The 25,901-nt window shown below is 63.7% G+C and overlaps 1 protein-coding gene across 1 annotated transcript in view; it reads left to right on the forward strand.

Annotated features, from left to right (window-relative positions):
• LOC119112650 (uncharacterized) overlaps window positions 1-17,355 on the forward strand; it is a 38,575-nt gene extending 21,220 nt beyond the window's left edge. Inside the window, exons 6-18 of the mRNA XM_037236889.1 lie at window positions 7,413-7,557; window positions 9,643-9,777; window positions 10,105-10,250; window positions 10,625-10,749; window positions 12,608-12,765; window positions 13,083-13,226; window positions 13,585-13,797; window positions 14,295-14,456; window positions 15,037-15,454; window positions 15,849-15,922; window positions 16,299-16,372; window positions 16,598-16,780; window positions 17,163-17,355. Coding sequence (XP_037092784.1) covers window positions 7,413-7,557; window positions 9,643-9,777; window positions 10,105-10,250; window positions 10,625-10,749; window positions 12,608-12,765; window positions 13,083-13,226; window positions 13,585-13,797; window positions 14,295-14,456; window positions 15,037-15,454; window positions 15,849-15,922; window positions 16,299-16,372; window positions 16,598-16,780; window positions 17,163-17,355 — 2,170 coding nt within the window. The remainder of the gene's footprint in view (window positions 1-7,412; window positions 7,558-9,642; window positions 9,778-10,104; window positions 10,251-10,624; window positions 10,750-12,607; window positions 12,766-13,082; window positions 13,227-13,584; window positions 13,798-14,294; window positions 14,457-15,036; window positions 15,455-15,848; window positions 15,923-16,298; window positions 16,373-16,597; window positions 16,781-17,162) is intronic.
• The last annotated feature ends 8,546 nt before the right edge of the window (window positions 17,356-25,901 follow it).

Here is a 25,901-nt window from a genome sequence, read left to right on the forward strand (position 1 = left end):
ACCGGCGATCAGGTGACCTGTTGCCACAGCACTTACCGGCGATCAGGCCAGCGTCTGTTCTGAGCTCGCGCCAGCAATGCATCACTGCCGGTCTGTTTCAGTAGGCCGGCGAGCTAGCGAGTGGTTCACGAGACACCTGTCGGCTGGGGTTTGAGACCGTGGGCCGCGGGGCGTTGGCGGGGCGTGTGAGCGGGTGCTGCGGGCGGGTGCGACGTTCCATGCGGAAAACATGCGGTTTATTCGCCGAGCTGAACTTTGCAGTCTGGCACTTGCTCACTTTATTGGAATGCATTGATGCGCGGCCGGCACGCGCCGCGGGCCATCGTTTATATCTCACCAGTGAAACAGCGGGGTCTCGTCTTCAACATGAGCACGGCTTCCTGCCTTTGCAGAGAAGCCCGCCACGGCGTCGTGGACACTGCTACTGCCACAGCTGGCCGGCCTGCAGGCCGTGTTTTGAGCGGGGCGTCGGGAGCGCCCTGTCACAGTGATAAATCACATACATCGCGGCGTCGTCTGCAACGCCGGGCCACGTGGTCTGACCACCGCCACTGGAAGGCGGTCTGGCACCGGACTGAGACAGATCGTGAGGGGGGGGGGGGGTCTGGTGTCACGTGGCCCGGCTCACGTGATGTTGGCGACGGCCATCGATGCGCAAATTAGCGTAAGACCCGATGCTCCCGGCACATTAATATGCATCAGTGGAAGATCTTGCATGGTGTGCTTATCACGCTGCATCGCTGCTGTTCGTTGGTTGCGCAGCGGTGGTTGTGCGTAGGACGTTAAACTGGAAGACGGTATCCAGCTCGCACTCCTCGGCCACGCCTGCCAAGTGTTATTTTTAATCGGTTCCGCTCACACTGAGCAATGTCGTGTTAGCGCACAGGTTGGTCCCCAAGTCAGGTCCCGAACGAATGGCTCGGGCTGAACTCGGAGTCGCTTATCCGCATGGCTGTAAATCACGCCGGCTGGACCAGCGATTGGTTTGATTGATTCTTCAGGGCAAGATGGCAATAAAATTGCTACACGCGTTTTTTTAAAGACGGGCAGCCGGCAGATTTTAGCGGAGAAGTGAACGGCTGGTACTGCACTGCTCAATAACTGGCGAGACCGGATCTTTGGCCTGGCTTCAGTGTGAGCCGCAGTCGAGCTGTGTGTGAGGCGGCAGACCGCTGACGGGCCGCACCTATGAGGTGGGGGACGGCCCATTGTAAGCCCTGTGCCTGTCCGGCGCGCGGGCGAGGAGAGCCGTCGTGTTCGGGGTAGCGCCGGTCCGTCAGTCCGTCACGGTGAGCGTGACGGCCACGCCGCGTGGGCAGGTGACGGAGGCGGCGGCGTGGGCGGTCCGCCGTTCGGACTCAGGTCGGCCCAGGCAGCCGTGCTGGGGGTGAAGTCACCCATGGCTCGGCTGCCGGGCCGAGCGACAGCGACAGCGACTCGGCGACAGCGCGCGCTGACCTCTGACCGGCCGGGACGCCCCGACGTCAGCCTATCTCCGAGCGCCCGGCCGCCGCCTGAACGTGCGTTTTTGTCGCCGGGGACGGTTTTTTCTGTGTGCTGATCAGGAACACTGCGCGGGCGGCGGCGCACCAGGATGCAGGCCGGCGGCGGTCATGTTTTGCGGCCGGTCGGCCAGCGCTGCGCGTGGCGGGCTGTGTCGGGCTCGTCCTCGGCGAAGCTGTCGCCCGTCGGGCCGCCGGGCGCCTGTGTGAGCGCCGCAGCGTGGCCACGGCTGACTCCCGGTGCCGTCTGGGCACGTCGTGGTTGTGAACAGTAACGTCGGTATTGGTGATCGTCGTCAGCTGTTGGTGCCAGCCGCCTTCTCCTGTCGTTCTCGGGGCAGTCTTCGAAGTTTTCTCTCGATTGCACTGCAATACCTACAGAAGAACATGCCGTGACTACTAAAACAGGTTCGCTCAAAATCGGGCCAAACAATTTCTGAGCGAATTCTGCCTCGGCCCATTATGCTGCTGTTAGACTGATCGTTCAATTGTCTTAATAATTCTGATTTGGGCTGGAATGTTGTTTTCAATGCCTTGACTGGCGGGACAGGTAGAACGCGATCCGTTGAAGCGCGCTCTGCCGTCGTTTGGCAGCTGGTGACGCTGGCAGGTGGTAGTGCCGGCCTATCGAGCGATCCGTGCTCCCTCAGTTATCCCGTCCCCGCTGCAGTCAACTTGTGTGAACAGTCCGGAATGCACGACCTCAGGTCTGTTGTCGTACGTCGCTTCGTTTCTCGCCTCCGATCTCTGATCCGCTGGCCTCCGTCATTAGCTCTGCCGTGTGTCGGCTCTTGGCTCACACAGCCGCGCTCCGAACCGTACACTGGTCTTGTGTATATTTTGCGGGCCAGGGCCCCATGAATTCATGGTGACTTGGAGGCTATACTTAACACAAACAGTGGCCTCGACGCGCTTGCGTTGTCAGCACTGCTGCCTTGCCTTTGGCCTCTAACGCGGCGTGCCGTGCGCCTCGCGACCCGTGTGTGTGTTGGAGAGATGCCGGACCCGTGTGTGTGTTGGAGAGATGCCGGACCCGTGTGTGTGTTGGAGAGATGCCGGACCCGTGTGTGTGTTGGAGAGATGCCTGTCCGAAGGCGAGCGGCGGCAGCGCGGCGTGCCGTGCGCCTCGCGACCCGTGTATGTGTTGGAGAGATGCCGGACCCGTGTGTGTGTTGGAGAGATGCCGGACCCGTGTGTGTGTTGGAGAGATGCCGGTCCGAGGACGAGCGGCGGCAGCGCGGCGTGCCGTGCGCCTCGCGACCCGTGTATGTGTTGGAGAGATGCCGGACCCGTGTGTGTGTTGGAGAGATGCCGGTCCGAGGACGAGCGGCGGCAGCGCGGCGCAAGGCTGTCATCCGGTCGAACACGTGACTCCACCGCCATGCCGTCGATGTGAGGCGAGCGTGCGGTGACTGTCCGGTGGGACGCTGGCCAGGGAGGTGCCATAGCGTGTCCGATTATCCCAGGCGATCGTATCCTGTGGCATGGCTGCTCTGGTAATGCTGTCAATAACCCTGGATTTCCCTCCGCGCGGTCATTCAGTGGCATGTGTGCTGTTTCGTTCCGCCTGGTCCTTACGCAGTCGGGCCGTCGGGCGATGCGGACTATTTGGAGTATTGCTGGGCCCAGCTGGCCCCGCGGACCAGCTGGGCCCAGCTGCGGGTGCCAGCAGGTGCCAGCATTCCGCCCCGGCCGCGCCTGAGCCCGCCGGAAGCCGGGCCAGCCCGCCGGTGACCAGCTCGGCGCGTCGGCGGCGGCGGCGGCGGCGGCCGCGCCACGTGGACGCCGGCCTCTCCGTCCGTGCAGGGTCACGGCCCGCGCCTGTGTTGAGCCGCTGGTGACGTGGTAAGCGGTGGCTGTTGCGCCACGCGGCCTCGCGCTGGGCCGAGGCGGTGGCGGTCGGCGTCGGTGGTGCGATAAGGCCGCACCAGGCTCAGGTGCTGTGGGCTTCGGCCGGCCGGGCAGGTAGCATTTATTTCCCGTCTTTGTTCGTATGCGCCCTTGGGCCCATGCAGGTGGCCGTTGACAGAGTGGTGTGCGTGCAGCTGGTGCGTGTCTCACTTTACATATGTCGACGCCACGCATTAAAACGCATCGCAGAAACCTTGCCGAGATAGGGAGTAAGTACGTGACGCTGTCGGGACGACGTCGTCGGAACCCTAGGCTACCGTGGCGGCCGAACGATGGGGATGGCTCGACGGCGCGGTCCAACGGGGAGCCAGCTGGCAGTACCAGGGTACCTGCAAATGCAGGTTACCGAGTTTAGCAGATGTAAGCCGGCTGCCGGGTACGCCACTCCCCGGCCGGCGTGGCGACTGGCTCGGCGAACGGAGCGGAGCGGCCACGGCCGCTCCTAAGGTGGATTCAGATACGCTCCATCGGCGCTGAATGTCGCCATTGGCTGCGAGCAGGTCGGCTCCCCCACCTGAGATCTCGGGTCTGGGCAACGATTGGTGATCGCTGGGGTCGTACAGGAAAGGTTGGTGTCTGACCAACTTTGGCATCCGGAATTAGGTTTCGACAGCAATGACAATGTAAGTGGCGCGCTTGAGACGAAGGGGAAGTAAATTTCAACAATTCTTAACGAAATTATGTGTATCCCTTTTTTACACTCACAGATGCCGAGAGCACATCTAAAAATTGATTTCCTGTCCATACGTAGCATCCCTATGCGCCAGAATCTAAACGTCGGTCGGTCAGTTACGGAACCTTACTAACACCAGACAACTGCAAACGAACCATCTCCTCTGCCAGCACCTTTGAATGTGAAGTACCGCATGCACTCACTCCTGTTACACAACCCCGCAACCCCTCTCCTGTTAACCCCGCAACCCGTCTGCTGCTGCGCATGAGAACTATTGACCCGCGGACAGCAAACACTGACTTGTCGACACCCTGGGGTGGTTTCCTCCGTCCGAAGCAGTCGCACCAGCCACCCTCACCTTGTCGACACCCTGTGGTGGGCCTCCTTCGTCCGAAGCAGTCGCACCAGCCACCCTCACCTTGTCGACACCCTGTGTGGGCTCTCAGTCTGAAGCAGTCGCACCAGCCACCCTCACCTTGTCGACGCCCTGTGTGGGCTCTCTCAGTCTGAAGCAGTGGCACCAGCCACCCTCACCTTGTCGACACCCTGTGTGGGCCTCCTCCGTCCGAAGCAGTGGCACCAGCCACCCTCACCTTGTCGACACCCTGTGTGGGCCTCCTCCGTCCGAAGCAGTGGCACCAGCCACCCTCACCCCATCGACGCCCTGTGTGGGCTCTCTCTGTCTGAAGCAGTGGCACCAGCCACCCTCACCTTGTCGACACCCTGTGTGGGCTCTCTCCGTCTGAAGCAGTGGCACCAGCCACCCTCACCTTGTCGACGCCCTGTGTGGGCTCTCTCAATCTGAAGCAGTGGCACCAGCCACCCTCACCCCATCGACGCCCTGTGTGGGCTCTCTCCGTCTGAAGCAGTGGCACCAGTGACAGTGGCAGAAGCAGTGGCAGCGGCAGTGGCTCGACAGCTGGCCTTTCCCGTGTCTCATTGCTTTGCTCATCGAAATAACAAGAACAGTCAAATCTCGCGCGTTCTTCTGCATTGCGACGCGATGTTAGGGCTATGGCCTCGGGCTGGAGCCTGAAAACGTATTAACAAGCTAACTTTTATTCGCTGGTGGCTGCAGGATCTTGAAAAGAAGGGGATGTAAGGAAAAAGTATTTGACATCGAACGAACCATTCCATTTCACCTAATAGTGTTTGGCCGTCTATCCCGTTAAGCGTCGCGTATATCCGTCTTTGGCGGGAGCCGGATCACTGCCACGTGCAGGACAGACCGAGGTGGGTGGAAGCGCTGGCTCGGTGCGGCCTTGGCATGCGCGCAAGCCATAACAGTGACCGCTCCCCTCTCCGCCTTCCCCAGCCGCATGCTCCAAGTTGTCCGGATTGGAAGTTGAGCAATTATCACGCCGCAGAGTGTCCTGGGCTCGTCCTTGGCACCTTTTCCATTGGCCAGCGCCATATCTGTGCTTCGACATGGAAAACACGGCGGCCAAAAACTTTGCTAGGCCAGCATGCAATACATGAGCACACGCTCACCTCATTAAGGAGCACACAAACCAGAGTTGGTTCTGTACGTCCGTCTAAGACATTTTTGCTCAGTGCGCGTGATGAATAGGTATCTAAAGTACGTTTCAGGTGTCATTTTTATATTTGTTTAACGCGAGCTTTCAGTAGCATGAAGCACTGTGTTAAACTTCTCATGAAAGGAATGCAGCTTGCCTTCATGTAAGTCCCGCAAATCTGACCTAGAGTTGTCCCTGGTTACTTTATGGCAATAGGCTTTGGGATATTGATGATGGGTGGTTGGGAACATTTACCTGCTGCCATCGCTTTTATTGCAACGGTTTGTGACGATCTGGGGAAAACCACAGCGGGGCAGCATCAAACCCCGCATGAAGATGGAGCTGGGAAAGGATGAGATCAGACCCTGAGGGCTCGGCCGGCAGCCCGGGCACCTTACTCGTTATGGGCCCAGACGGGGCCCGGCCGTGGGCGAGCTCATTGCCAGCAGCTCCGCGCGCGGCCCCTACGCAGTGCATCCGCTCGTCGCGCCACTCCAGGTCCGTCACCGTCACGCGCACCAAAGCCGAAGCGGCGCGCCGGCACCGGACTCCTACATCTCGCAACGCCGGCGCGGATTCGCTAGGCCGTGCTGATCCGCCAAGACCGCGATAATACACAACAGTTTGTTTTCGCGCAGGACCAGCTGTTGCTCCACACGGTTATGAGCGGTGCCGCGGGCGGGGCGGACGAACGGCGCGCGGCGCATGCTATCGGTGTGGCTGGCGCCCGCCGTCGCCGGGACCCGAGCTACCGGTGTGGCTGGCGCCTGCCGTCGCCGGGACCCGAGCTACCGGTGTGGCTGGCGCCGCCGTCGCCGGGACCCGAGCTACCGGTGTGGCTGGCGCCTGCCGTCGCCGGGACCCGAGCTACCGGTGTGGCTGGCGCCTGCCGTCGCCGGGACCCGAGCTACCGGTGTGGCTGGCGCCCGCCGTCGCCGGGACCCGAGCTACCGGTGTGGCTGGCGCCCGCCGTCGCCGGGACCCGAGCTACCGATGTGGCTGGCGGCCTGCCGTCGCCGGGACCGCGAGCTACCGGTGTGGCTGCAGCCTGCCGTCGCCGGGACCCGAGCTACCGGCTTGTGGCTGGCGCCTGCCGTCGCGGGACCCGAGCTACCGGTGTGGCTTGGCCGCCGCGTCGCCGGGACCGAGCTACCGGTGTGGCTGGCGCCGCCGTCGCCCGGGACCCGAGCTACCGGTGTGGCTGGCGCCCGCCGTCGCCGGGACCCGAGCTACCGATGTGGCTGGCGCCTGCCGTCGCCGGGACCCGAGCTACGGATGTGTCGGCGCCCGCCGTCGCCGGGGCCCGAGCCAACGGTGTGGCTGGCGCCCGCCGTCGCCGGGGCCCGGGCTGTGCTGTTACACGTGCGAAGCTCCCTTGATCGGCGGGGTGGCCGTAATATTGAGTCGGGAACCTCCGCCGTTGTTGACATAGCTGCGCGGCCCAGCTACGCCCCTGTCGGTTGTTGTCGTTGCCCGCGTTTAACAACACCGTGCACCTGTGCGGCCGGTCGGCGCCCCGCTCCTCCCCCCCCCCGCGCGTGAGTTGGCCGGGCGAGGACTGCTACAGCCGCGCCTGCTTTTCGTCTATGATGCCGCGGAGGACATTAGTGTTTCTTCTCACGATTAGAGCTCACCGTAAAGCTAATCATAATATAAGAACTCACCGTAAACGTTACCGCAGGCGGGAATCGATCGCAGATGCTGGACCATGTTGCCAGACTGCTGCAATGTCGTGCTCATTGCCGTGCCGTGGACATGCTCCCAACGTGGACCTACCGCCGTCGATGACATCATTGCCGGCCGTTTCAGAGGTCATATCCACTTCCGGCTGGCTGCCTCCGAGCTGGAGCAGGTGTACGTGGACCCGGAGGAGGCGGCCTTCATCACCAATGTGCGGCGCGGCTTCCTGCACGTGCTGCGCATCAGCCGGCCACGGCTCGAGAGGCCGGGCAAGGTCGGCAGCGGCCTGCACGCCCGGCCCTGTCCCCTCTCGCTCTCCGTGTCTGTGCCCGTTTTGTCAGTCCCCGAGTCTGCTATAGCAGCGTGTTGTCGCTGTTCGCCTGTTATCGTTCGTTGTGCGCATTGGTTGAGAGCCTCAATTGGTCCGTTGTCCGTTCAAATGGCAGCTCGCTGAGAGATAAAGTGTGTCTCCGCGGGCCGTGCCACCGGCTCCGGGGCCGGGGTGCGGCTGTCAGCTGTCAGCTGTCAGCTGCCGGCTGTCAGCTGCCGGCTGTCAGCTGCCGGCTGGCACCCGGCCGCCGGATCCCAGCTGGTGAGGCCGGCTGGTGACGTGAAAGACGGCGATGATGACCACAGAAGTACATCGTTTCGATGTGGATTCCTGAACTAAAATTGATTAGCCTGATGTGGCACCACGTGATGTCGACGGAAGAAGATGTATCGACATCACTTGGCGGTCCAGCAGGCGTCTGGTATTGGGTTCTGCGCATAGACATATTGGCCTACTCGCTTGCGCGTGCTTATCTGCAGAACGGTTTACATTTTTCGCTGTCATGTCAAGCGACGAAATTTTATCCAGTGACAAACCCTTTTGAATATTCGCCCACCTGGTACAATTGTTACAGAGGCTGCGTGACGAGTTGAGCAGTTTGCTAAGCAGTTTACTCCCCAAAACGGGACGAGACAAAGGCCAGGTAATGGGTTATTCGTGGGTTGCGCGCAGTTGTCTTCATCAGCTAACGTTTACAAACTGTGCAGAGGTATGCTAAAAACATCAGGAACCCGATTTGAAATCAGACACTTAAACGCCGTATTTCATTCATCTGGATACATGCAGTTGACTATATTTCACTCAACTATAATATCTGGGGCCTCGTTCCCATGACCAAACGCCGTTCGCAAGTGGCAACCTATGACATCAGAGGTCAGTGCTTCACAACAGTGCCTACGGCTTGAAGGATTGTCGTTTGTATATCATGTAGGCACTTCTTTCGTCATACGTAGCAACTCGGGTAGGTACTTTGTCAATGGGGAACGCGGCTGAGAAGTCCCCTGTTGTTACGCGCGCGCTCACCGGCAACGAGCGCATCGGTGCTCGTCTGTGCTTGTTGGCATTGGATGCCTTGTGGCCAGGCCACGGTGGCGCGGCACTGGGTCCCTCATTTTCACCGTGCTGAAACGCAGGAGTAAGCCCTGGTCCGCGTCAGGTAGGGCGCGGTCGGCGGCTTTTGCGCGTGCGCTTGTGCGCAGGCGTGCCGCTCTGGGCGCGGCGCGATAGCCGAACTGATACGGGACGATCGCAGGGTCGGCCCGGGCGCCGGGTGCCGACCCCAGCCGGCCGCTGGCGGGCCCCGGTCAGCTGGTCTGCCGAGCGACGCCGGGTGCCGACCCCCAGCCGGCCGCTGGCGGGCCCCGGTCAGCTGGTGTGCCGAGCGACGCCGGGTGCCGACCCCAGCCGGCCGGTGGCGGGCCCCGGTCAGCTGGCGTGCCGAGCGACGCCGGGTGCCGACCCCAGCCGGCCAGTGGCGGGCCCCGGTCAGCTGGTGTGCCGAGCGACGCCGGGTGCCGACCCCAGCCGGCCGGTGGCGGGCCCCGGTCAGCTGGTGTGCCGAGCGGCGCCGGGTGCCGACCCCAGCCGGCCGGTGGCGGGCCCTGGTCAGCTGGTGTGCCGAGCGGCGCCAGACTCTCGCCGCCGTCATCCCTGGCTCTGCGGGACTCGAGGGACTGTCGTCTTTTGAGTGGGCTGTTTTGGATCGTACGCTCTGGGTCAGAGAGTTGCTGACGAGTCGCGTTCATTCAATCAGTACCCATAAGCTGTGAATGGTATATCCAGCGGAAATGGAATGTGCTGGCCTCGGTGTTGCAGACAAGTCTGCCGGCTGTGCAAAACAAGTAGTGGCCTCAGGCCATGGCCAGCGTTTTCAATTCATGCTGCCGGCTCAGTCCTGTGTCCTTGTCATGACTACTGCTGGCTGCGGTGTCAGACGCCGACTCCGTGAGGTGGCTGCTGACTCCGTGTCACGTCCGTCTGGCGACCGCTACCGCCGGTGCGCTGCGTGATCCACAACTGACGTTTCAGACGGTGGACGGCGACTGCGAGTGGACTGTTAGCCGCACTCCTTCCGGCCGCCAGCGGGTGGAGCGGTCCCGGGGCTGCGACCCGGCACAGAATCAGCCCAGTGTGCTCTCACCCTTCTCACCGATTTCCTCCCTGGTGGGTTCGCTTAGTAGGCTGCCACGCAGGCGGTCTGCGTGTTAATAGATCGACTGTGATATTCCCTGAAACTTGTTCATGTTAACCCAAGGTTTATGAACGTCACGCAGGATCGCAATGCAACCCTGATGGGATGTACATGAACGCTGATATACAACGCTGATGGGATGTACATCAACGCTGATATACAACGCTGAGGGGATGTATGTGTGTGCCATCGGAAGTGTTCGGTTCGCGTTGCTCTGTGCTGAGCCGGTGGGCGCGTGCGGCCACTGGCCCAGCCAGCTCTGTGGGCGGGCAGTGACGCGGCGCCGCTGCCGGCTGTAGCGGCTGCTGGAGGACCAGCTGGCGGTGTCGTCGGCCTGCGAGTACGAGGCCGATTGGGGCGAGCTGCGCGCCGCCGCCTGCCGCCAGACGTGGCAGCTGCACCCTCCCGGCCGAGCCGCCGCCGACCTCGTCCAGGTGGTGGTCACGTGAGTCAGGCGCTGGCGGCAGCACGAGCTCACAGCCGGCTGCTCCACCGGCCCCAGCGGGCCAGCGAGACCACTGGAGCCTTGTACGAGCCCCAGACCAGGGATCGCACGTACACTTACCGCACGCACAAATGGAGTAAAATGAGGCCATTGGGCTGCATGGGCGTAATCACGTGCCTGAGACTAAGGTGGACAGATGGGGATTGGGAGGATCAGAGCGGAATCCGAGGGGGGGGGGGGCAGTTATCCCGTACGCGGCGCCGGCACACCGTCGCCGATCGTTGCGAGGTGCGGAGTCTCAGCCCATCGCAGGCGGTGGCTGAGAGGCATGGCCGCTGGCGGGCCGCCGTTGACCGGGTACCGACCGCTCACAGGCAGGATCTGAGTCTGCTGTCGACGCGCGCCGCCGACCCACCGCTGGAGCGCAACACGCGGCAGGCGGGCGCCGCCTTCCAGCTGCAGGACTCGGCGCCGTTCGTCGACGTCGGGGACAACTCCGGTGAGGGGCCGGCGGGAGCGGCCGGAGGCAGTGAGACGGTGAAGCCGGGCAGAACGAGCCCAGCTGAGATAAGCAGGCTGTACCGTCTCCGGGGGAGGGCGGCAGCAGTACCGTGGCCTACTGCATGTTTCTAGCGATGGGTCGTGTTGCTGTGCTCAGTGGGCACTTGTACCGTCATGTGTTGTCTGTGTTTGTGCGCTGTTTCCACCGATATGTCTGCCGGCGAGGACCGACGCCGTTTACCTATTTGGTACGTCTTGGCACGTGGACGCCGTCGCTGTGTACCCAGTGGGAACCTGAGTAGGTGCTGCTCGAGGCCGCCACCCAGAGCCACCCAGAGCCGGTCGATACCCATCTCGAGTGTCAGTACCCAGCGCTCTCTCCGATAGCGGCGCTATCGTACACCAGCGAACCATGGCGACGCACCGCCTGGCCCTGTGATACGCGGAGCCCTTGACGCCCCCTGGACGGGACAGCACGTGCTTCGCGTTATGGTGCATCGGCTGGCGGACTGTTGCTGTGCGGGCCGCGGGAGAACGGCGGCTGAGCCGGCCGCTGTGGCCCGACTGAGATGTGGCCGGCCGGGGCTGGGAGCGGTCGGCGCGCGCCGCCCGCTGGGACGTCACCAGCTGGTGTGGCCGCGTTTCTGTCGGAGCCGACAGACAGCCTGGCCATCGGGCGGTGCTGGCTGGCGGCGGGCGGCGAGCGGTGGCCGAGCCGGCCGGGATGGCTACAGGCCCGGCCGGCGGATCAGGTGTCCGATAGGTCTGGTGGCCCCATCACGAGACCAGATGGTGCGTGCTCATCGCGCTGCTGGTCCGGGAGCATGCTCCTCCCAACCGCGCCACACAGAGCAGGCCGGCCGGTATTCGTGTCACGCCGGCCAACAGTGAGGGGTGTAGCGCGCCGTTCCGCTATTTGCGCGCTGCATACTGGGTGAGGACGAGGAAACGGACTCCAGTTTCTCCCTCGACCGTTTTCGTATTTTCGAAATGGATGTTTTGAGAATTCTGAAAATTGCCGTCTTCTGGCGATGATGCGTCGCCGGGGCGGGTCGGCAGCCAGACCGGGCGGGGGATGCCCAACAGCGGCGCGCTCCGCCAGGGCGGCCGCGGCCCCGCAGCCACCCCCGCAGATCTGCCGACAGCGGGGACGGCAGATTGCTGACCCCGGCTCTCGGGCTGTCACTGTGTACACTTTGACGTGGTCCTGAGCCCCCCCCCCCCCCCACATTCTCATTCGAGCCATCTTTATGCTCTTCTGGGCGCCCTTATGCGTATGAGCATATACGAAAATACTAGGGCAATGAAGTGCTGCGAATGTCTAAACTGCTGTTATACGAGGTATTTAAACACATCACAATATTATCATCCATCATCATATATCATCATTCATACCATCACGTCGGCGTCGATTGACGGGAACGCAATCAATGGCCAAATGGTCAAAATTCGGGGAGAAGTCAGTGTCTGGGCTAGAGACGGCGCGCTGTGTCACCTGTGAGTCAGCGCAAACATAAAAGTTCCCGTTCGCCGTTGCCGAGTTCCCTGTGACCAGCTCTGGCACCAGTGGGCTGCGAATAGACGGCCGTTGTCGGGTCGGCCGGCGAGCGAGGCCGCTGCTGGCCTCGCCCATCTCTACAAAGCTGTCCTTCAGTTTCCCCTGGCGGTCGGTCTGTGCTGAGTCTCTGTGGATTGCCGGCACTGCTAGGCCCGGCTGTATTGGGTTACGCCGTCCCGTGAGTCGCGTTCAGCAGGCGCCGTGTCCAGTCACGTCCAGGCTGAGTAGCGTGCGTGAGCCCAGTCATCCGCCGAGATGGCTCTCCTTACATCTGAACCGGTGCTCCGTTCGGTTTCAGTGTTCGGTCGCCTTCGAGATCTCATATCCTCCAGTGTTCCATTGATGACTCCGGAAACGCCGCAGAAGTTCACAAATTTGCTACGTGCGCTCAGGCGGAAATATGAGAACCCCCTTCACATGTCCGACAACTGCACAGATTGTGCGACCTTCGGAAAGGTATGTGACGTGCCACGCGCGCTGCCATCAGTAACCGTCTGCCACAGTCGGCCAACAGGAGGCGCAGCTATCTAACGACAATGCTGACAGGACGGGCGGACCCAGTTACCGCGGTAATCGCCCCGCTCGCTAGGTTGAACCGAGCAACAGCGTGAGACACGGCGCGGCCTTGAACTCAAATCGTCGTGGACACCGGATGGAGAGCATTGGCCATGCCGTGAGCCGCAAGGTTCGGGTGTGTGGCCTGCGTCTGTAGTGAGCGGCCGCCGATCTGGCGTCGCCGCCTGCTGACCGCTGCTCACGGTGTCGGCCGGCAGGAGGTGATGGACTCGGCGGCGCGAACGGCCGTGCTGCAGTGCGGCTCGGCCGCCTGCCTGCGCGAGGTGGCCGCCATGGTGCGCTCGGGCGAGCTGACGGGCGCTCGGCTCACGCCTCTCTACCTCACCTGGCACTGGACGACGGTACGGAGCCGGCCGGCGCTGCACGCGGAGGACGCTCTGAGGCGTGATCGTCAGAGCACTGGCACGAGCCGGGACCGGGACGTGCCATTGTTTTCATGTCGGACGCTGATCTGTTTAGTCTCCCGAAACAGCCGCCGGTAGGGCTAGCCCCGTAGCCAAACGGCCAGCATATTATGCACTAACACGATGCCTCACTGTGTAATAAGCGTGTTGACCCATTTAGAGGCTGGGGCATTCTGTCTCTAATTGCACCTCTGGCAACACCGCTATCTTCCCACCGTGATGTGGACTCCGAGGCCAGCAGTTTTCTCCTTCACGCCCACCCCCGATCGCTCTGACGCCCCCCCCCCCCCCCCAGATCCGCGATGTTGAGAGCGCGCACAGCATGTACTCGCTGTGCGAGCTGGCGCCTACGCGCTGGTGTCTGCTGGGCCTGGCGGGCGCCCTGCGACGCAGCGCCGCCGCCGGGCCGCGGCTCACGGCCGTGGTTGACCGGTTGCGCCGCACCGCCGTCGACATGATCGGATCGCGCTGCGAGGGCGGTGACGCCGCCGTGCTGATGGCGCTCAAGGTGGGCGGCGGCGGCGGCGGTGGTCCGCGCGCCGGCCGGCGTCGCACGGAGCGCGCTCTGGCCGGCTGGAATGCTGACTGATTGCGAACTTTGGGTTTCTTCAGAGATGTGACACGCCCTGTTTGTTGTGTTTTGCCTTTTGGAATCTGTTTACCCATCGCTCATGATTTGTTTCACCTTCGTTTTGGTTTACGCCTATGCAGACAGAGGGCGCCACGGTGCTCGCTGTTGCCCGCGTCGGCCGGCCAGCGGTTAGGGCGCCGCTTGCCTCCCCGGGCACTGCCCACTGATCGGTACTCCTGCCGCGGCCAGACTGGAGCACTGCTTGCCTCCCCGGGCACTGCCCACTGACCGGTGCTCCTGCCGGGGCCAGACTGGAGCACTGCTTGCCTCCCCTGGGCGCTGCCCACTGACCGGTGCTCCCGCCGCGGCCAGACTGGAGCACTGCTTGCCTCCCTTGGGCGCTGCCCACTGACCGGTGCTCCTGCCGCGGTCAGACGCTGAGTAACCTGGGCGACCTGGCACTGGACGACTTCGCCACGCTGTCGGTGGTGCGGAGCTGTGCCTCGGAGCCCAGCCGGCCGGTGCTGGTGGCCAGCGAGGCGGTGCGCACGCTTGACAGGGCCCGGCTGCCGCCCAAGTTCGCCACCGTCCTCCAGGTAACGGCACACCGGGGCGGCGGTGGAGCTGGAGCGGAGGTGCCGCGCCGCTCGGTCTGAACAGACTTTGTGCGCATGCGCGTCAGTGGGCTGACGTAGCTGTCAAGGTTTTCATTTGCGCCCGTATCAGCGACACAGTGCTATGTTAGGGAGCCCTGAAAAGGGAGGGCGTGGATAGGTCGATGGTAGAGTGGCGCTAGAATGTGCTATGTTAGGTACATCCTGTGCTTCTGTGGTGGGAAACACTTGGACAAACATGCGAGAAGAGTCAAATCATCCCACAGAAAAAAAGGTGCTGACGAGTATCTATGCGCTGCAGATACGCCGAAACCTTTTCACATGATGTGGAAAAGCGCGGGTAATAGACGGTGATGACTTGCACTGTGTCGGTGCGCTGTTAAGGCATGAAAGTCGCTCTCCCACGTGCTCACAATACCGGCCGCCGCGTCTTTGGTTACCCAACTTCGCGCATGCCTCGTGATGTGTTCTCTGGGCATGTCCATGTCCGAGTCCGTTTGGCGCCGCCGGCGGCCTCCGTAGTGGCGCGCCGCCCTCAGCCGCGCCCTCCGCGCCGTTGCAGGACCTGTACAAGGACGAGCGGCACGCGCTGGTCACGCGCCAGCTGGCCTACCTGGCCCTGCTGCGCCGCTTCCCGACGGAGCGTTGGTTTCGCATGGCGCTGAGGTGGGCGACGGCCCACCCTTCCGACGCGCTCTCGACGTTCGTGATGCGCCACTTCAAGCGCTTCCCGCGCACCGACCCGCGCCGCGCGCTGACTCGGCGCGTGGCGGCCGCGCTCTCCGTCGACCTGGAAGCCGTCACGGACGGCCTCTTCAACTCGCCGAGCGTGTCGACAGTGCGCGAGCTGCGTCTGGACCGCTGGCTGCAGATGGCGCTGCCGTCGGTGCCGGCGCCCGAGGCCGGCGTGCAGCTGTGGCGGCTGCACGGTGCCTCGTTCCTGCCGCACCTGCTGCTGCTCAACACGACACTGCGGCTGGGTGGCGGCGGCGCTACGCCGCTGCAGCTGGAGCTGCGCGCCGTTGACTTCGAGCGCTTCTTGCACGACCTGGTGCGCGACCCCGAGTTCGATTTGACGACGGCGCGCGGCGCGCTGCGCGAAGTGGCGCAGGCGGTGCTGGCGGCGTTCGGCGGCTGGTTCGGCGGGTGTCAGCTTCGTCAGCGCTTCTGGCGCGGCCGCGCCTGGCCAGCTACGCCTGTCGCCGGACGTCTCCGCCTGGCTACGGCGCCTGTTGCAGGCGTACCAGGCTCGCACAGCGCTGCCCGACGGCCAGCCGCGAGCTGTGCTTACCGTCAGCGTAATGGGCAGTCAGCTGGCGTACCTGACGGCCGATGACGTCATCAGCCGGCTGGAGGCGTTCGACCCGCCGCCAGAGCCCATCCGCATCCTCGGACGCAAGCTTTTCCACTCAGAGACCATCTTTAAATTCCTGGAGGGACAGCACAGGGTGAGCGCCGGCTCCTCTTGAGGTGGATATCCAGGCTTGACTGGCGTGAAGTTTGTCTCTCCACCTCTTATTGTGGATATCTTGCTTGGTTCACACGCGCGCTGGCGAGCGTTGTCTGTGTTCGTTCCGTCATTTTGTGCCCTTCTGCAACATGCAGAATCCATGCCAGGTATAACATTTGTACGCGATGCATTAAACTTGGATATCTTAGCTCATACTGCGCCACATCCACGTCAGACCTGTTGGTGTTTGTTGCCTGAGAAGTTTGCGTGTCAGCGTGTGACGGCGGGCCTGGCGGCGGCAGGTGGCGCTGGCGGTCGGTCTGCCGCTGCAGATGTTCGCGGACGGCACGCTGGCGGCCGGCGCGGCGGCCGAGATCTCCAGCCGCCTCGGCCGGTCCTACCGCAACATGTCGGAGGCGTTCAACGGCGACGCCCAGCTGTCAGCCAGGTGAGGCCAGTGCCGTCGACGCCAGCCCACGTCCCAGACCTGCGCCGATTCACGGCGATTTGGCGACAAGGCCTGGGATTGTCGTCGGATCAGCCCATGTGATCTTATGAAGTGTCGAGCTGGCATTCACCGGTTTTTATTCTCACTGTAGAATGCTCTTGAATGCCATTTGGACGACTGCCGTCGTTCAAGCCTCATCTGACAGTGTCTCGTGACCGCCCCCAGTGTCGGCCTAAGCGTGGTAGTGGGTCTGGAGGTGGCTCTTCCGCCGTTCGCTCGCACCGGCCTCCAGCTCAACTCCACGGCGTACGCGCCGTTCAGTCTGAACGTGTCGTACGCTGTCATGAACAGGACGGTGCGGCTGACGGCGCCAAAACCGGATAGGAAGCGCACGCTGCTGCTGCTCAGGTCGGTCGCCGTGGGCTCGTGAGTCCCCATCCCCGTCTTCATAACGGTGTCTGGGCTTCGGACTGTCGGTCGCCGCCGAGGTTGTCGGGTTGAGCTCTCAGGAGACGGCCTCGTCGGCAACCGAAGTTACAGCGCGGCTGTCACGTCCAGCAGGCAGGGCAGGGCAGGCAGATGACTGGCGCACAGAGCGGGTCTGCGCCGTGCCCGGCGCGGCACACGCGCGCGCCCCGCTGTGTACCGGTGCCGTGTCCGGCGTGAGTCGACGGACGTGAAGGTGCGCTGTGGCGGCGGCCGGCGCTGGCCGTGCTCTGCTGTGGTGAGACGACAGGATGGTCGGCTGCGTCTGCGGCCGCCGTGTGGTGACGTTCCGGCGCTGTTGCAGCCACGGCGCGCAGCTGCGGCAGGGAGAGGCGCTGCGCCCGTCGCCGGCGGCCGACGCGCGCGCCGTCCACTGCCTGCCGCAGGCTGTGTACACGGGCCTGTCGGTGTGTCGTGAGCTGCGCACGGCCGGCCGGCTGGGCCTCACCGCCCCGGTCATCTATCACGTCACGGCCGAGAACACCGAGCAGCAGTGAGTACACGGCGGCCCGCGCTGCAGGACGGCAGCCGGACGAACCTGGGACGAATCAGGTGGCCGCGGACTCACAGACGGACCGACTGACCGACATACCGGCCAACGGACCGGCCTGCCAACACTGGAATATTCGAACCACCGATCGACGCAGCCACCGACTGAGCGGACAGATCAAAAACGCGTGGCTCGGACAGCCGCCTGGCCGGTGACGTGAACAGGCGGACGGATGACCAGCTGGCTGACTGAACAACCAGCTCTCCGGTTCTCCGGGCGCTGCTCAAGCTGCAGCCGATAGCCTTGGAAGTGATGCCGTCATTCGGGATGTGTCACGAGTCACGTCATATGTCACGTGCGGTATGCTGTTGTGAAAGCGGCTGGACCGGGAGCACACCAAGCCATAACCCAGCCTCGTGGCACTGCACCTCAAACCCCCCGGGGGGGAGGGGGGTGCTCCGCTCTGTTGCCACTTCCCTGGGACGGAACGCCCGGCGATGGCTGCTGACGGGCGCGCGGCGCCGGCAGCCCGTTCGACACGTACACGCTGGACGTGTGGACGACGGCGCGCGAGGACGGATACCAGCACGGCGGCCTGGCGCACGTGTACCTGCACCGGCCGGCGGCGCGCGCTGCCGACCTCCGGCTCCGGCTCGGCTTCCGACTGATGCCCATCAACTACAACCCGCTGCTGTTCCACCGCGGTCAGAAGGCCAACACCACGCTGGAGCTGGTAGTAGGAGGTAGGCGGTAGGCGGCGGTCGGGACGAGGCCGGACGGTGTCACGGTGTCCGTCAGCGGCCGAGGCCATGCGGCGTCCGGCCTGCCGGTGGCCCTCGCAGCGCGGTGGGTCTTCTGCTCCATACATCAGAGCGGGAACAGAGACCTGTGGTTATGCTGGTGTCCCAGTGTGTCGAGGGCGTTTGCACGATGGTGAGTTGCAATGCTTGAGTCCAAGACTAGATGTGTATTTGTGTTCAGTGCCGAGCTCAGCCGCTCATATCTTCCGCCGTTAGAAAAACAACACAATGCTGCCATATATTTGTAGTGTAACAGTGTGGCAAGATGGTGTGTTGGCTCGACATGACGCTGCGCCGTTTGGCCGCGGCCGTTTTCATGCCTGTTTAGTGCTGTGTGCATGACGTGTGTTCCAAGCCAGGCTTTTTGATAGGAACCACACTACCTTTATTGTTATCCTGTGCTCGGATCTCCTATTTTTGCTTTTATATTGCCCATTTTTGCTTTTATTTTTGCTTTGATATACTGCGTAGCTGTTTCCTGGCCTGTCCAATGTTTATACTCTACGTGTCTTCAGCGGCTTCCTCTGTGTTGCAGAGGAAGACAAGCCTCTGTGGTATGTGTACCTGATTCGAGCTCACACTGAGCAGGAGGACGTGTTGTTCTCGGAGTCTCGCGGCTGGTTGATGGCGCGCGGCAAGACCTTGCTCAGCGCCGAGATGACGGTGAGTGGGCGCCACCGACGGGCCGGGCGCCGGCGGCCCTCGGCTGGCAGCCCGGCCTCTGTCTGCCGGACAGCGTCACGCGGGCCGTGCCAGTGTCAGACCGCACAGCCGGCCGGGCGGACCTGACGCCCGACGCTCATTCCGTCGGCGATCTGCCGGCGATTTCCCTGCGATCTTCCGTCGTCGAGCGTTATGCCTCGGCCCGCAGATCTGAAAGTGAAGCGTCCGTCCTGTTGTCTGCTGCGCTAACGTGTGTGGTGTGCGCGTGCTGAGTGTACGGTCGATGACGCTCGTGAGACGACCGCCACCTCTGTGTGACCATGACCCCGGTGTGACCTCCCTGTGTGACCGCGACCGGTGTGTCGTGGCCAGCGCGAGCAGCTGCTGCCGTGGCTGGCCCCGACTGGCCGTCGGGACAACCTGTATATCCACCTGATGAGGACGGGCCACCACGTGCGGTACAATCGCCGGTACAGCGCGTCCAGTCGGCCCGATGGCGATGTTCAGTTCTCGGCCGACCTCTCCTACGCCACGTGAGTACCGCCCCTCCCCCCCCCCCCCCCGCCCCCTGGGTGTCAGACTCGCTCGCCTCTGGTGTCTGCGGGCTCCGGTGTGTTGAGGCGCTGACTGCAGCTCTGCCCGCCGGGTGCGGTGGGTCCGTGTTGCCGCCGGGCTCCGGTGTGTTGAGGCACTTACTACAGCTCTGCCCGCCGGGTGCAGTGGGTCTGTGTTGCCGCCGGGCTCCGGTGTGTTGAGGCGCTGACTGCAGCTCTGCCCGCCGGGTGCAGTGGGTCTGTGTTGCCGCCGGGCTCCGGTGTGCTGAGGCGCTGACTGCAGCTCTGCCCGCCGGGTGCAGGGGGTCGCCGCCGGGCTCCGGTGTGTTGAGGCGCTGACTGCAGCTCTGCCCGCCGGGTGCAGGGGGTCGCCGCCGGGCTCCGGTGTGTTGAGGCGCTGACTGCAGCTCTGCCCGCCGGGTGCAGGGGGTCGCCGCCGGGCTCCGGTGTGTTGAGGCGCTGACTGCAGCTCTGCCCGCCGGGTGCAGGGAGTCGCCGCCGGGCTCCGGTGTGTTGAGGCGCTGACTGCAGCTCTGCCCGCCGGGTGCAGGGGGTCGCCGCCGGGCTCCGGTGTGTTGAGGCGCTGACTGCAGCTCTGCCCGCCGGGTGCAGGGGGTCGCCGCCGGGCTCCGGTGTGTTGAGGCGCTGACGCCATGTTTGTGTCGCCAGGGCATTCCACAGCGGCCCGCTGCTACGGCTGCTGCCTCCGCAGTTCTACGACGCCGACAAGCAGACGGCCTGGCTGCGGCTGAACCTCAGCCGACAGGTGACGGCCAACGACGAGGTAAGCTGGCCGGCACCGGGCGCCGACCGGCCGGCGTCGGCGGCACAGGCTGCGGCACTGAGGCACCTCACGTTGGATGCGCTCACCGGGGACGATTAGTATAGCGCGTGCCAGATTTCCGTAAACTTAAGCCTTGGAGAACACCGAAACGAGAGGAGTACTTTCCCAAGTGTGGCCAAATTAATTCACGGAAGCCTGCTTTGGACGGATGCTGCAAGATAAACTAGCATGGAGCTAATCGCAGTGTTCTCGCGTATGAAGTGGGATTGGCACTGTCCCAACTCCTCGGGCATCCGAATTGCCACATGTGCAGCTGTGGATGCCGTCAGCGGCGCGCCTGCGGTGTGGCCAGCCGGCTCCAGCGCGGCGGCGTGCAGGGGCCGACTGACCCGCCTACGGGCCTGCCGCAGCTGACCGAGGTCAACTGGAGCCACACGGCCAGCGCAGCCACGGTCGGGGTCACACTAGCCGGCCTGCTCAACTGGACAGCGACGGCCGACAGCAGCGCACGGCTGGTGGCCAACCTGAGCTCGCTGGAGACGCGTACCGGCCGCACGCTCATGTACACGGCCGCCAGCGGACGCTACGACCGCCAGATCGAGGTAAGCGCGCGCCATGGGTGACGGGGGGGCGGCGGCCGACACATCTGGGCGGGATCTGGCAGCGGTGCACGGGACTCCCTTCAACATTGGCTGTGTTGTTGACGAATTACGCTGATGATGGCCGTGAATGTACTTGCTCGTTATGCTGTATATATTCTCATGATGTCACACTATTGGTCGCTAACGACTAGCTTCCGTCGGAAATATCACTTGCGAGGCTAGGGGAGTAAATTGGCAAAGTACGGATTGCAGCGTGGTACGGAATAAGGACCGTTGACCGTATCGATGTCTGCGTTAGGCTCGTCGGCCGGTCGGCTTGCTCCATCCCTCGCCGTCGTGTCTCGGCAGGGAGGCGTCGTGACTGATGGGCTGCAGGCGGCGCTGAGCTACCCGGGCGCCCAGTACGAGGGCCGGCTGCGACTGGACCGGCAGCCGGCCGGCCAGCTGACGGCCAACGCCAGCCTGGAGCGCCGCGCCGGCTGGCAGAGCCGGCTGACGGCTGCGCTGGAGCCGACGCAGCCGGCGCCCGGCCGCCGCCTCACCGCCACCCTCTACCTCCCCGGCGACGAGCTGCGGCTGCGCAGCGAGTTCAGCGCGACGCCGCGGCCCCGGCCCTGGCGCAGCTGGTACAGGTGCGCCCTCTGCTTCCGCTGCTAGGCGCTGGAGGCCGGCGCCGTGCGCGTGGTTACGGGGAGGGGACGCGATTGCCGGACACCGCGGGATGGGCACTGTCCTGTGTCATGAGCCGTCAGCTTGGAGCCACCATGATATGGCAGAGAGGCGCCACTCACCGTGGACCTGTGAAGACCGGCCGGAGTGTGGGGCCGGTGGGCCGTGCTCTGTTCTCTCTGGCGCTCTGCCGGCCGCCACGGCTCCTCCCTGCCACGCTGCGGCCTCCGGCAGGGACGACTACTCGTTCAACCAGAGCTCGCAGCTGTGGTGGTCGCGGCACGACCTGGAGCTGAGTTCTCGCCTGGAGGCGGACAGCAGCGCCTCCGCGCTGCAGGTGTACGCCGACCTGGCGCTCAACCGGCCGGCTGTGAGCGCGGCCGCCCGGCTTGACTGGGACCGGCGCCGGCGGCTCTGGAGCTCGGACGTCTCGCTGGCGTCGCCGGCACTCCGCTTCAACAGCACCGCCACGTCCAGCGGTGAGTGGAGCCGCGGCGGCGGATGGCGCGCCATTGTAGCCGAAGCGTGAAGCGCCAGCCTCTATCAGCTCTGCTTCTTGCCGTTTGTAGGTTTGCGTTGCACTGAACGCAGCGTGTTGATAGGGTTTGGAGTTTCGTGTGTCACTGTTAGAGTCGTTCGGAGCTGGAATGCCGCGTGTTCGGTATGACTGGCGTCGGTGAGCCAGCTCCAGGTGAGGTGTGGAGACCGCTCACGACAGGACAGTTGGCTGAGCCTGGTCCCTCGGCCCCGAGCCGTGAGCCGCGGTCCCTCGGTCCGGAGCCGTGAGCCGCGGTCCCTCGGTCCGGAGCCGTGAGCCGTGGTCCCTCGGTCCGGAGCCGGCCGTGACGGCCCGCTCGCCTGCCGCAGAGGTCGGCTTAGCCGGCATGGAGCGCACCATCACACAGAGCTCGGCGTCGCCTGTCTGGGACCTGCTCGACCACCAGCTGCAAGGTAAGGCTCGACTGGGCCGCCGCTCCCAGGGATCACGCCAAGCCGCCCCTGCGGCTGCGCGCCAAGGTAAGGCTCGACTGGGTCGCCGCTCCCAGGGATCACACCAGGCCGCCCCTGCGGCCTCGCGCCAAGGTGCTAGGGCGCCGCACCTGTCGGCTGCGGTGTTGGGGGAATTCCACAACGCGATTGATGGGCCGTTTGTCGCGTTGGCGTGTGTGAGGCGTGGCTGCTGTGCCGGCCGTGCGTGGCCTGGCCCGGTAGGGTGCCGACCGCGCCGCCGTTGTAGGCAGTCGTGTGCGAATGTGCGTGTGCGTGCGTGCGTGCGTGCTGAGTGATGCCTTGCGGTGAGCTGGCGTCAATGCGTTTGCCAGTTACGTGTCAGTTGCCCAGCGTGTCTGGTGTGAGAGTCCGCCGTGGTGTTTCTAGGTACTGTGCGCACCGACTGCCTCAACTGCTCGACTCGCCAGCGAGATCTGGACCTGAAGCTGGAGCACAAGTGGCTGCGCCTGCGCTCGTCCTCCAGCCGACAGCTGGACGACAGTGGCGCCGCCGCCGGAGGCGTGCAGAAGCTCGACATCCAGCTGGACAGCACGGTAGGCCATTGGCGCACATACTGACCGCCGATTGTTTCGCGTCTGTGTGGGCCGTAAGGTGATCGTCCCGCCATGCACCGTGACTGTGTTGCCCTGCCATGCCGTGAGATGGGTTGACCTCGTCCGGCCCCACCAGGGCAGCGCGCGGCCGGCGTGCTGTGCGCGCCTGGCGCCGCGGCGAATGTTAACAAGTGCTGCCTGCCGCCACAGGCGGACTTCCTGCCGTCGATGAGCTGCAAGCTGCGGCCGGATGGGGACCTGCACCTGGCGCTGACACTGCCTGCCCTCGGGCCGCCGCCCAAACTGGACGTCCGCTACACGCTGAAGCCGCCCAGCAGGTGGCAGAAAGTGAGCTGCCAGACACTGGCCTTGTGCGGTGAAACGACTATCCGGTTTTGGAGCTAGTCCGCTTATTTTCCAGCGCTCGTCTGTCAGCCTGTCCGCGATTCTTTAGCCAGGTGCACAGCACAGACAATTGCACGGGCTGTGTTGAAGTTAGCTCCTTACGTCGGATCCAACCTACGTGGCGGTACACGACATACAGCTACGCTCGTCCTATACTGGGATCTCTCACAGCACGCGCAGAAGCGGGCGTGTTTCGGAGTTATTTTGGTGTCATGACATTTTGGCATGCTGTATTGTATGCGCCGGATGGCATCGACTACGTCCCGATTGTGCGGAACGACGCTGCCTGGGTAATGGGTCCGAGTGGCTCCTGGGTGTTGAAGAGCTTGCAATGTAAACACAGATGGACCTGGGGTCATGTGTCTCGCTGTCCTGATGAGCCTTGAGGTCAACAGGAGTGTAATTTGATAGGAATCGTTCCAAATTCGCAAGAGGTAGGAGAAAATGTGACGCCTCCATCCTCCTTCCGTTGTGCGAAGGTAGCCACGCGTCTCTCAGCTGAGGTCACCGCCACACTGTTCAGACGGGAGTGAATACTGCTCGTTGGTGGCAGCGTCACCAGCGCCGACGGTCTCGCTTTTTTGCGTAACGAAGCGAGCGAACCTCTTCTTTGGTCTCGTTGCCGGTTGCGTTATTTGGTTTTGCTATACTTTGGATGGGCTTGGTTTTTATGAATATTTTGGGTACATTGACCATGGCCAAATGCGGTGATACATGTGCCAGTTACACGTCAACACGCGCGCCGAGCGCGGCGTCGGCGTCTGTCTGGCCGTCTTCTCGTGCCTGCCGGGTGACGGCCGGATCTGACGGCTGCAGGTGTTTGTGCGCGCCCTGGAGGTGGACATCAGCGACGGCCGGCGCGGCCGACCGGTGCCGGCGCTCCGGCTCTCCCTAGAAACCACGCCCGCAGACCCGTCTCGGCTCAGCGCCGAGCTGGAGGCGCAGCCGTCGCTCTGGTTGGCGGCCGGCTCGGCGCTCGTGCAACGTCTGCGGGCGACGGTGGGCGAGGCGCGGCGCGCCCTGCTCCGGCCCGACTACGGCCTCAACGTGCTGCTGCGTCCGCTCACCGGCACTGACACGCTCGCCGACTGGCTATACACGCTGCCCGCCAAGGTGCCAACGCTACGGAGCCGACGACTCGGTGCAGCACGGGCCTTCGTTTCGCTGTTGTGGATGTGTATTTGTCAGGGCTGAAGTACGGGACGTAATTCGGCGACGGACTTAATTGCTTGGTCTCCATTCTACGATTGCTTGGAATCTTTATATCGACACCATTGTGGAGCACACCATGGAAAAAGACGCCACTCACCAGCCAAAGTCACATCACCATTCTGTGTGAAAGCTGACACGACTAGGGTCTAGCTCAACCGGGTGTCGTGATGTGCAATCTCACTGAGGTGAACGCACGTAGTATTTCGGCCCCGACTCACGACATTGCTGACCTGGTGTATGCCACTGATCTGGGCTTCGGCCTCCAGACCCACTGTAGTTCATCAGACCGGCGATGCCATCGGTCGCCTTCAGCAACGGTCTTGCTCCTCAGCTGGCGGCGGCCGGCACTTGGCTGCGCGGCCGCGTGGCGGCGCTGCTGTCGCCCTGGCGCTCGGTCACCGGGCCGCTGTACGAGACGGCGCGGCGGGTGGCGTCGGCCATCGGCGGCTTCCTGCGGCCGGTCACGGCCGGACTCCGCCAGCGCGCCAGCGGTATGTTTGTCGGCCGAGCGGCGCCGACCGTCGGCAGCTTCTCAGCCGTGTGCTCTCACCCCACGCACCTCACGCTGGCTGGCTCGCCCTCACGCTGACCGCTGGCCGCACGCGGCCGCCCGGCTCTGTGCGCCGCCGGCCGGCTGATCGCTGTATCGACCCCCCCAGCCGACAGGACGGGCGCCGCCGAGCCCACGCCGACCGTGGCGCCCGGCCACCTTCCACCGGCAGCGGCTGCCGCCGGCTCCAGCAGACGTGCTTAGCTCGCTGCCTCTCTCAGTCCGTCCTCCCACCCCCGCCCGCTCCCGCTTCCACGCCGACCGTGGCGCCCGGCCACCTTCCACCGGCAGCGGCTGCCGCCGGCTCCAGCAGACGTGCTTAGCTCGCTGCGTCTCAGTCCGTCCTCCCACCCCCGCCCACTCCCGCCTCCACGCCGACCATGGCGCCCGGCCACCTTCCACCGGCATCGGCTGCCTCCGGCTCCGGCAGATGTGCTTAGCTCGCTGCCTCTCTCAGTCCCTCCTCCCACCCCCGCCCACTCCCGCCTCCACGCCGTTAGCGTCGCGGCCCCGCTGCCCCTCGCTCTTTCCTGTGGCCAGCTATCGATCGAGTCCCTCATCCCAGCCACTCTGTCCATATTCCCCTTTTATTGGTCGTTTCAGGACCTTCTATGGTGTCGGTGTCCTCACGTGCAGTTTTGCTCTCCTTCACTCTTTTCTCCACTTCTGTCTCACCATCCACTTTCTCTTCGTCCCTCGCTTTGTCTCTCACGGTATCTGCATCACTGCCTATATATTGGTGTGCGGTGTTTTGCTCTGCTATACTCCCT

Source organism: Pollicipes pollicipes, unplaced genomic scaffold (genome assembly GCF_011947565.3).
Source record: "Pollicipes pollicipes isolate AB1234 unplaced genomic scaffold, Ppol_2.1 Scaffold_7261;HRSCAF=8764_pilon_pilon_pilon, whole genome shotgun sequence".
In the NCBI taxonomy this organism is placed as follows: Eukaryota; Metazoa; Arthropoda; class Thecostraca; order Pollicipedomorpha; family Pollicipedidae; genus Pollicipes; species Pollicipes pollicipes.